The sequence below is a fragment of the Scyliorhinus torazame genome, chromosome 16 (assembly GCF_047496885.1).
Source record: "Scyliorhinus torazame isolate Kashiwa2021f chromosome 16, sScyTor2.1, whole genome shotgun sequence".
Taxonomy (NCBI): Eukaryota; Metazoa; Chordata; class Chondrichthyes; order Carcharhiniformes; family Scyliorhinidae; genus Scyliorhinus; species Scyliorhinus torazame.
The window spans coordinates 135,609,950-135,621,244 of record NC_092722.1 but is presented as its reverse complement, the minus strand read 5'-3'; the positions used below and the strand labels follow the sequence as shown (position 1 = coordinate 135,621,244).

Sequence of the window (11,295 nt, the reverse complement as noted above, 5' to 3'; positions counted from 1 at the left end):
AGATGTTCAGGGACGTTGGATTGGCCACGCAAATTGTGCCTTAATTGGGGAGAGAAAAAAGAATTGGATACTTTAAATTTAAAAAAAACTTCCCTTCAAGCTCATCATCCAACAGGGTTTTTAGTCCACAAACCTATAAGCTTTTCATATGAATAAATGATATTTGTGACTGACCAGCTGAAGCCTGAATGCTATCTCGATCTTGCTGCATGTGGACACCAGAAATTCTTTCACTGGCCAGAATTCCTTCCAATACATTGTGCATGTAGCCATTGTACTGAATTGAGCTTTATCATTGAGTGCCTATCGATAGTCAACTGCAAAGGGTATCTATCATAACTAAGTTTCTCCTGCACTAGCATAGACATAATTCATTTGAGTAGGTGTAATGATGTTGTGGTGAGCATAGGGTCCTTGACTGAGCTTTCTGCCCTTAACCCAGATCACTGCTGACAATTACTGCTAGCACTCACTTCTGGGATAAACTGACCTAACATTGATCAGGGAATGAGCTAGGGAACATCCTGCTGGGACTTTTTATTTTGAGTATTGGGGACCCAGCATTCTGAGTCAAATGATTATAGTTTTGGCACAAAAACCTGACTCCTGTAGTTCAATAACAATGAATAGGTCCGTGTTTGCTGTCAGAATGGGTGAAACAGATGTAACACAAACCTGGAACCACCTCACAGATACACTTATCCTTGAATTTTTAAAAAATAAATTTAGATTACCCAAATCGTTTTCTAATTAAGGGGCAATGTATCCTGGCCAATCCACCTTGCTTGCGCATCTTTGGGTTGTGGGGCCAAACCCACGCACACACGGGGAGAATGTGCAAACTCCACACGAACAGTGACCCAGGGCCGGGATCAAACCTGGGACCTCGGCGCTGTGAGGCAGCTGTGCTAACCGAATTAAATAACTGCGCAAACAGCTGAATATACCAAGTGGTATATAGTATCATAGAAATTACAGTGCAGAAGGAGGTAATTTGGCTTATCGAGTCTGCACCATCCCTTGGAAAGAGCACCCTACTTAAGCCGATGCATCCACCCGATCCCCATAGCCCACCAAACCTTTTGGACACTAAGGAGACATTTAGCATGGCCAATCCACCTAACCTGCACATCTTTGGACTATGGGAGCAAACCGGAGCGCCAGGATGAAACCTACGCAGACACGGGAGAACATGCAGACTCCGCACAGACAGTGAACCAAGTGGGAATCAAACCTGGGATCCTGGCGCTGTGAAGCCATAATGCTAACCACTATGCTACCGTGCTGCCCTCTGGTTCCCGATCTTCTTGCTACTTTGTCTCCCTTTAAATTCCAATCCATATCCGAGCCCCCAAAAATGTAACATTGTCTTCCTTTCTTCATAGGCTACGCAGCGTTTAAAACCCAAATCTTGGCACCGTCTAATTCATAATTTAACATGTTTTTTTCTCCCTTTAATTACTCTTCCAGTCTTGATGGTCCTTCAGTTAAATCCTGCTGGATTCATGAAGTGGTTATTGTGGTTAAGGTTGTATTGATGCATTAAGGCAGTCTGAGGAAATGTTTGTAACTTGCTAACATGATTCTCAAGTTTTTACTTTTAATTCTTAGCTGCTCGATAGGCTGTTTGGCCCATCAGGAATATATCAACATCAGACAGCCTCTCTAGGGTTGGACAAGGCTCCTGAAATTCAAGTATTTGCAGCAAAGTGGAATTCAGTTTTACAGCATTCCAGATTACCGAGGGCAGGAATCTTGATTTTTCAATGGTTTTAAAACAAGATTTAAATAAAAGATTAGGGTCCTATTTGCTTATGAAACGGTTTGGGTTTCGCTTCTCGCCCTGATCAAGCATCAGATCAAGCCCAAGATGAGGAGTTATGCCTTTTCTCATCAGCTTGGATCTTGTGTGTTTTCCCTTGTGCATGCATGAATTGGCTCCAATTTAAATTAGTTTGCAATGAGATGGATTAAGGGTTTGCCCTGTCCGCTCAGTGCACCGGCGTTGTAATTTTAAGGATAGGAATAAAAATATTTTTTTTAAGTAACTGTTGGGGCCTGTTTGTTGCTGTATTTCAATTTTTAGCCATTTATCATTTTGGATCAATGTAGAAATGACATTTCATATTCCATTTGGAGATGGGGAGTTCCTCATAAACATTGTCAGCTTGAGGAAGCAAAGCAAGATTTGTGAAGCTTGGATGATACTTTTGTCAACACAAAACAACCTGGCGCCATTAGTCTAGACGCTGCTTGTAACCCAGAAATTCATTTGTATTACAATTATGTTTGCAGCCTTTTCTGTGTACAGCTTACCCTGGCCGGAATCTAGTAACTTAGCACTGGGCAGCGTATCAATGTTTCGTTGCTTCATCATTTCAGATAAAAGTAATTCTTTAGTGATAATGATTTTTAAAAAATTATTCTCTCAATGTGGACCATGTAGGTAATTTTTCCATCTCCTTATTGTATTAAAAAAGGAGGACATGCAGATCATAATGCCACTATTTTTCAGAAATCAAAACCAATCAAATTTTACAAGACCAGCTTTTTAAATAGTCAGCATTAGATAGTAAAACATGCTTCTATTATTTGGCCGGCACACATGACGTATCAAAATTCACACAAAATGGATGCATGGAATCATAGAATTCACAGTGTAGAAGGAGGCCATTCGGCCCATCAAGTCTGCACCGGCCCTTGGAAAAAGCACCAAGCCCACACCTCCGCCCTATCCCGTAAACCAGCAACCCCACCCAACCTTTTTAGACAGTAAGAGCAATTTAGCATGGCCAATCCACCTAACCTGCACATTTTTGGACTGTGGGAGGAAACAGGAGCACCCAGAAGAAACCCACGCAGACACGGAGAGAACGTGCAGACTCCGCACAGACAGTGACCCAAGCCGGGAATCGAACCTGGGACCCTGGAGCTGTGAAGCAACTGTGCTACCATGCATAACCCCAATAATTAGTTAAATCTGTCTTTTCGAGGGTGGAATGTTGATCCACTGCTCCAGTATTCCAGTGGGCCCAGAGCTTCCACCGAACCCAATGAGTTAATCGGGCAACCTCAAATGGGCTGACATGAAGGACACCTTTTAGACAAATGCAACATTCTTTCACAGCCGTATTGTGGATTATGTGTCAATCCTGGAGTGGGGTTTAAAGCCAATTACTCCTGGAACCCGTTGTCAAACTTGCAACTGCTCCACTTCCTGGTATGGAGTGAAAAGGTGCATGTAATGTTTTGTGACGAGTAACAGCTGTAGTTATAGCACAGTCCAGAAAGGAGTCTCTTTTATAAGAACTTGGCAATTTTATTATCAAAATAAGATAGAAAAATTAAATAGTGTATTAAATAAAATGAGTACTTTTCGGTTTTAATTTCCCCCCTCGCTACTGGTATTGCACAACATCGCCCAAAGTCTCCCACAGTTGTGGTTTTGGCACCCTGAAGCAGCTCAGGAACAGATATACAGTGCCCCTGGAGAAGGATTCAGTAGTAGCGGGTAAAGATAGGGCTGATACCCAGGAAGGCTTCGCTCCAAACTCGAACTGTGTCCGTGGGCTGTCTGATGGTAGGCGACTTGTGGGAGGCGGTGGGCGCCGTTGGCTGCCTGCAGGATGCCCGGATCGTTCAAGTAATATCCAGGAAGCGAGCACGGGGGCAGGAGGGACTCTCTCATGGGCACCGGGTTGGCCAACAAAGCGGGGGCAGCAAAGGACACTGAGCACAGATCCTGCAGCTGCCGTTTGAGCTTCATCCTGCGGTTCTGAAACCATGTCTTTACCTGGGAAAGAGAGTGAGGGGGGGGAAAATAATAAAAACATCCATTGTCAAAATGGTATTCCCAAGAACAATTTGTAGACTTTTTACTCCTCAGCAGGACCCGTTTTTGCTCTGTACTTTAAGAGAACACAATTTGGAATAGTCCCATCCTGAAAATATAACACTATTTGGAACTGTTGCATTCTGAAAATAATACTATTTGGAATAGACCCATCCTGAAAATAACACTATCTGGAATAGTCCCATCCTGAAATAAAACACTATTTGGAATAGGCCCATCCTGAAATGTAACACTATTTGGATAGTCCCATCCTGAAATGTAACACTATTTGGAATAGTCCTATCCTGACATATAACACTATTTGGATTAGTCCCATCCTGAAAAATAGCACCATTAGGAATAGTCCCATTGTGAAAATAAACACTATTTGGAATAGTCACATCCTGAAATATAACACTATTTGGAATAGTCCCATCCTGAAATATAACACTATTTGGAATAGTCCCATCCTGAAATATAACACTATTTGGAATAGTCCCATCCTGAAATATGACACTATTTGGAATAGTCCCATCGTGAAAAATAGCACAATTAGAAATAGTCCCATCGTGAAAATAAACACTATTTGGAATAGCCCCATCATGAAATATAACACTATTTGGAATAGTCCCATCCTGAAATATGACACTATTTGGAATAGTCCCATCGTGAAAAATAGCACGATTAGAAATAGTCCCATCGTGAAAATAAACACGATTTAGAATAGACCCATCATGAAATATAACACTATTTGGAATAAACCCATCCTGAAATGTAACACTATTTGGAATTGTCCCATTCTGAAATATAACACTAGTTGGAATAGTCCCATCCTGAAATATAACACGATTTGGAATAGTCCCATCGTGAAAAATAGCACAATTAGAAATAGTCCCATCGTGAAAATAAACACGATTTGGAATAGTCCCATCCTGAAATATAACACTATTTGGAATAGTCCCATCCTAAAATGTAACACTATTTGGAATTGTCCCATTCTGAAATATAACACTATTTGGAATAGTCCCATCCTGAAATATGACGCTATTTGGAATAGTCCCATCCTGAAATGTAACACTATTTGGAATAAACCAATCAATAGCCCCATCCTGAAATATAACACTTTTTGGAATAGTCCCATCCTGAAACATAACACTATTTGGAATAGTCCCATCCTGAAATATAACACTATTTGGAATTGTCCCATTCTGAAAATAATACTATTTGGAATAGTCCCATCCTGAAATATAACACTATTTAGAATTGTCCCATCCTGAAAAAAAGCACCATTAGGAATAGTCCCATCATGAAATATAACACTATTTGGAATAGTCCCATCCTGAAACGTAACACTATTTGGATTAGTCCCAACACTATTTGAAATAGCCCCATTCTGAAATATAAAACTATTTGGAATAGCCCCAACCTGAAATATAAAACTATTTGGAATAATCCCATCCTGAAATATAACACTATTTGGAATAGTCCCATTCTGAACTGTAACACTATTTGGAATAGTCCCATCCTGAAATATAACACTATTTGGAATATACCCATCCTGAAAAATGGCACCATTAGGAATAGTCCCATCCTGAAAATATAACACTATTTGGAATAGCCCCATCCTGAAATATAAAACTATTTGGAATAGCCCCATCCTGAAATGAAAATAACACTATTTGAAATAGTGTTACATTTCAGGATGGGACTATTCCAAATAATGTTATGTTTCAGGATGGGACTATTCCAAATTGTGTTACATTTCAGGGTGGGACTATTCCAAATAGTTTTACATTTCAGGATGGGACTATTCCAAATAGTGTTACGTTTCAGGGTGGGACTATTCCAAATAGTGTTATATTTCAGGATGGGACTATTCCAAATACTGTTATATTTCAGGATGGGACTATTCCAAATAGTGTTACATTTCAGGATGGGACTATTCCAAATAGTTTAACATTTCAGGATGGGACTATTCCAAATACTGTTATATTTCAGGATGGGACTATTCCAAATATTGTTATATTTCAGGATGGGACTATTCCAAATAGTGTTATATTTCAGGATGGGACTATTCCAAATAGTGTTATTTTTCAGGATGGGACTATTCCAGTGTTACATGAATGAAATGAAAATCACTTATTGTCAAGAGTAGGCTTCAATGAAGTTACTGTGAAAAGCCCCTAGTCGCCACATTCCGGCTTCTGTTCGGGGAGGCTGTTACGGGAATTGAACCGTGCTGCTTGCCTGCCTTGGTCTGCTGGATGGGACTATTTCTAATGGTATTATATTTCAGGATGGGACTATTCCTAAATGGTGCTATTTTTCAGGATGGGACTATTCCAAATAGTGTTATATTTCAGGACGGGTTTATTCCAAATAGTGTTATGTTTCAGGATGGGACTATTTGGAATAGTCCCATCCTGAAATATGACACTATTTGGAATAGTCCCATCCTGAAAAATAGCACGATTAGAAATAGCCCCATCGTGAAAATAAACATGATTTGGAATAGTCCCATCATGAAATATAACACTATTTGGAATAAACCCATCCTGAAATAGAACACTATTTGGAATAGTCCCATTCTGAAATATAAAACTATTTGGAATAGTCCCATTCTGAAATGAAAATAACACTATTTGAAATAGCCCCATCCTGAAATGTAACACTATTTGGAATAGTCCCATCCTGAAATGTAACACTATTTGGAATAGTCCCATCCTGAAATATAACACAATTTGGAAAAGTCCCATCCTGAAATATGACACTATTTGGAATAGTCCCATCCTGAAAAATAACACTATTTGGAATAGTCCCATCCTGAAATATAACACTATTTGGAATTGTCCCATCCTGAAATATAACACTATTTGGAATAGTCCCATCCTGAAACGTAACACTATTTGGAATAGTCCCATCCTGAAACGTAACATTATTTGGAATAGTCCCATCCTGAAATAACACTATTTGGAATAGTCCCATCCTGAAATGTAACACTATTTGGAATTGTCCCATCCTGAAATATAACACTATTTGGAATAGTCCCATCCTGAAATATAACACTATTTGGAATTGTCCCATCCTGAAATATAACACTATTTGGAATAGTCCCATCCTGAAACGTAACACTATTTGGAATAGTCCCATCCTGAAACGTAACACTATTTGGAATAGTCCCATCCTGAAATATGACACTATTTGGAATAGTCCCATCCTGAAAAATAACACTATTTGGAATAGTCCCATCCTGAAATATAACACTATTTGGAATTGTCCCATCCCGAAATATAACGCTATTTGGAATAGTCCTATCCTGAAACGTAACACTATTTGGAATAGCCCCATCCTGAAATATAACACTATTTGGAATAGTCCCATCCTGAAACGTATCACAATTTGGAATAGTCCCATCCTGAACTGTAACACTATTTGGAATAGTCCCATCCTGAAATATAACACTATTTGGAATAGTCCCATCCTGAAATACAATACCATTAGAAATAGTCCCATCCAGCAGACCAAGGCAGGCAAGCAGCACGGTTCAATTCCCGTAACAGCCTCCCAGAACAGACGCCGGAATGTGGCGACTAGGTGCTTTTCACAGTAACTTCATTGAAGCCGACTCGTGACAATAAGCGATTTTCATTTCATTCATGTAACACTGTTTGGAATAGTCCAAATAGTCCCATCCTTAAAAATAACCCTATTTGGAATAGTCCCATCCTGAAAAATAGCACCATTATGAATAGTCTCATTCTGAAATATAATACCATTAGAAATAGTCCCATCCTGAAATGTAACACTGTTTGGAATAGTCCCATCCTGAAAAATAACACTATTTGGAATATTTTAAACCGAAAGTTAAAGGAACGCTAAGTACATGTTGAGAACTGCCGAGCAGAGCAGCCAGTAGTTTTTCCTGACCCTGGAGTACACACTGCTTACCTGGGTCTCAGATAGATGGAGCAGGGCTGCTAACTTCGACCTCTCGGCCGCCCCCAGGTAGGTGTGTCGCCTGAACTTCCTCTCCAGCTTGTGGATCTGCTGAGCGCTGAAAGCGGTGCGCACCCGGCGAGGGACATCACAGTCTGTCTCTGACTCCACGTTCGTCTCTCTCTCTAAACCCGGGGCTGAACAATCCGAGCGGCCGGAATCGCTCTCTGAGCCCCAGCACTCCTCAAAGCTGGGGGGCACTGTGAGGAGAGAGGGGGGAGATCAGGTATCGAGGGAAGATGTCAGTGAATTCCTGTGAATGACAAACAAATCTGCAAAGCACTAGACTTTTAGTGAACTGTTACTTACAGCTTGCAGCTGCCGGGTCCTGCACACCTTCTTGTGCCTCATATTCCCCCAGCCACTGTTCTGCTGTTGTCTGCAGTCCGCTTGTAGAGTCTGCAGTCCCTCTTAGTCTCTGCTGGGCCACCCAGGGTCTGTCGTCCCTCCAGGAGTCTCCTGCAGACTCTCTCTTTGTGCACCCATCGCGGCTACTGCGGGCGAGCCACTCAATGGAAAAGTCCCCTTTCACCATCTTTGGGAAGAGTTTCCTCTGCGTGTGTGTGTGTGTGTCCGTGTCCCACCAGCTCGCTGACCCTTCTGGACTGCCACCGGCTTTAATTTATGTGGCCTTTCTCCGCGGAGATTTCCATGTGTGAAGAGACTTCAAAGCGAAGATAGCGGGGCAGACAATGCCAAACAATTGGCTGTAATTTAGGAAATCATTAATGTGCTCGGGTATCCGGCAAATCCGCGAACACTGGCTCCAGCAAGTCTGCGGCCCTTCTCTCTGGCCTTTCGAAATGGCACATAAAATGACACATCTGAGGGATCCGTGCTGTTTCGTAAATAGGCATGATAAATAATGAAAGGATATATATTTATACACGCTAAACACGTATCGTTTTCTTTTGGAATGGCCCTCAGCAATTTGCAAAGTGTTTCCGCCGTCTTCCCGAGATGTATAATCAACTACTGAAACTCCAGCCAGCCACAGTGCTGGAATAGCAGTCCCCAAAGTTTTTTTTAATAAAGCCCCATTAAAATGGAATAGACGGCAGCACATGATCACATCCAGAGAGAAGGATTGTACACTTTAATTCTGCGGAAATTCCCACCTGCTCAATTTAACCAGCTCTATTTTCCGCAGTGTCAAATCTAATTTTAACACATGACTGAGTTTGGTCATGGATTTTGTACCGAACTGGAACTCTTTTCCCCAGCTCGTCAGCATCGTCCCCTCCCACCAGTTACAGCGGTAATAACACAATATCCATATGCTCTTTAGGTAATAGTTAACCTAGACACGTTTAGGCGTCAGAAAAGCTAACCACACTTTTTAAAATCTCGGCTAGATTAAGATCGATCCAGTGCTAAAATGCTCAAGTGTTTGCCTCTCAATCTAGTGTTAATCAACTCTTTTTGATCCAATCACTAGTTACATTGGCAAGTAATATATAAAGCAAAATGCTACCGATTCTGGAAATCGAAAAGAAAAACAAAACATTTAATTATTGTATGTAGCGCCAGTAAGAATGGAGCTTTTCCCTTGAGCTGTGCCTTCCTTATCCTCTTAGCAAAATGTCACTTGATGAAAATAACAGACACATTCTTGAATGATGAACTTATACAGAGTTAATAAGCAGCTCTGCACATGAAAACTTAAGGGTTTTGAGATCCTTTAAGAATTATTTTCTTCAGTTACACCACTGGTGTGTAACCACCATTTCTCCAGGGAGGGGGGGGTCTGGGTGGGGGGGGGGGGGGTCTGGGGGGTGGGGAGTCTAGGGGGTGGGAGGGGATGGGGGGGAGTGTGGGGGGGGGTAGTGGGGTGGGGGGGTCTGGATGGGGGTGGTGGGGGGTTTATGGTGGGTCTGGGGGGGGGGTAGGGTGGGTGTGGGGGGTGTTAGGGGGGTCTGGGGATTGGGGGGGCATGGGGGTGGGGTGAGGGGTCTGTGGTGGTGGGGGGTCCTGGGGGGGTTAGGGTGGGGGTGGGGGGTGAGGAGGGTTGGTCTGGGTGGGGGGGGGTCGGGGTGGTGGTGGTGGGGGGGGGGTGGGTGGGGGTGGTGATATGGGGGGTGGGGGAGGGGGGTCACTATTAGTGGGGAGTAGCCCCAGGATCCTAACAGTCATCACCACCTCCCCCACCCCCCCCCCCCCACCCCCCCCCCGGATCATAAACACCTGTAGCAGGGGCAAATTCAGCTGCTGCTTATTCGTCCTACCGAACACCCCCAGGGTTGCCCAGCACAACCGGTTTATTTGATTCCTCCCTGAGAGAGGACGGAGAACATAATAATAATCACTTATTGTCACAAGTAGACTTCAGTGAAGTTACTGAGGGGGAATTCAAGGGTACTGGGGTGGAAGCGATAACTGATTGTCGGTCTCTGACCCTCTCCAATTCCTTGCAGATATCACATTATGGATGGTATCAAGGACCCAGCAGAAGCTGCCCTTGCACTACTGGTGGCAGTACTGGCTGCTAGACGCTGGAGAAGGCAGCAGCAGCAGTGTCGACGCAGGCCCGAGGTGGCAGCCCATGAGCAAGGGCCCGCCACACACCCTGAGGACCCGGAAGCCCATCAGGCTAGGGAAGGACCCAGAGGGGGAGGCCAGTGATGGCCCATGGTGTACAGGCATCGTTGTTCATTTGAGGAGATGTCAGACAGCATGTGCTGTCACTGAGTGGTGCGTCGGGCTGCTCAAAATGCGGTTCCTATACCTCGACCGCTCTGGTGGTGCACTGCAGTACACCATCCCCACCCAGAGGTTTGCCTGCTTTTGATGGTTTGCTGTGCCCTCCACAACCTGGCACAGCGGTGAGATGATGGATGAGGGACAAAGAATACGTACAATGCAGAAGGGGGCCATTTGACCCATAGAGTCCACACCAACCCTCTGAAAGAGCATCCTACTAGGCTCACTCCCATGCCCTAACCCCATAACCCCAGCTAGCCTTTGGACACTAAGGCGCAGTTTTATCCACCTAACCTGCACACCTTTGGACTGTGGAAGAAAACCAGAGCACCCAGAGGAAACACACGCAGTAACAGGGAGAATGTGCAAAATCCACACAGGCGCCCAAGGTCAGAATTTTTCTTGTACCGCATTGCTGATTCAAAAGCAAACGGCACATCTTTGGACTGTAGGAGGAAACCGGAGCACCCAGAGGAAACCCACACAGACATGGGGAGAATGTGCCAACTCCACACAGTCGCCCAAAGCAGGATTTTTTCTTGTACCACATTATCAGAATGTTTTGTTGTACCACATTGCTGGTTCAAAAGCAACTGACTCTATTTTAGTTTTCGCCGATCTAAAAATTCTAGTTTGGGGCAGCAATGGTTAACACTGCTGCCTCATGGCGCGGAGGACACAGGTTTGATCCTGGGTCACTGTCCGTGTGGAGTTTGCACATTCTCCCTGTGTCTGTGTGGTTCTCACCCCCACAACTCTAAAAGATG

The 11,295-nt window shown here is 43.4% G+C and overlaps 1 protein-coding gene across 1 annotated transcript; it reads right to left on the bottom strand.

Annotated features, from left to right (window-relative positions):
* Window positions 1-3,298: 3,298 nt before the first annotated feature.
* LOC140393094 (homeobox protein pv.1-like) lies at window positions 3,299-8,931 on the bottom strand. The gene is made up of 3 exons (XM_072479131.1): window positions 8,138-8,931; window positions 7,781-8,028; window positions 3,299-3,793 (listed from the first exon to the last, which is right to left on the bottom strand). The coding sequence occupies exons 1-3, from the start codon at window positions 8,361-8,363 to the stop codon at window positions 3,464-3,466; spliced, it is 804 nt and encodes a 267-aa protein (XP_072335232.1). The 5' UTR covers window positions 8,364-8,931; the 3' UTR covers window positions 3,299-3,463.
* Window positions 8,932-11,295: the final 2,364 nt, after the last annotated feature.

What these genes read in the sequence shown, in the direction of transcription:
- LOC140393094 (XM_072479131.1), bottom strand. Translation starts at nt 8,363, where the DNA reads ATGGTGAAAGGGGACTTTTCCATTGAGTGGCTCGCCCGCAGTAGCCGC. An exon ending in GGACCCGGCAGCTGCAAGCT is followed by an intron (nt 8,029 to 8,137) that starts GTAAGTAACAGT and finishes CTCTCCTCACAG; the next exon opens with TGCCCCCCAGCTTTGAGGAG. An exon ending in TCCATCTATCTGAGACCCAG is followed by an intron (nt 3,794 to 7,780) that starts GTAAGCAGTGTG and finishes TCTCTTTCCCAG; the next exon opens with GTAAAGACATGGTTTCAGAA.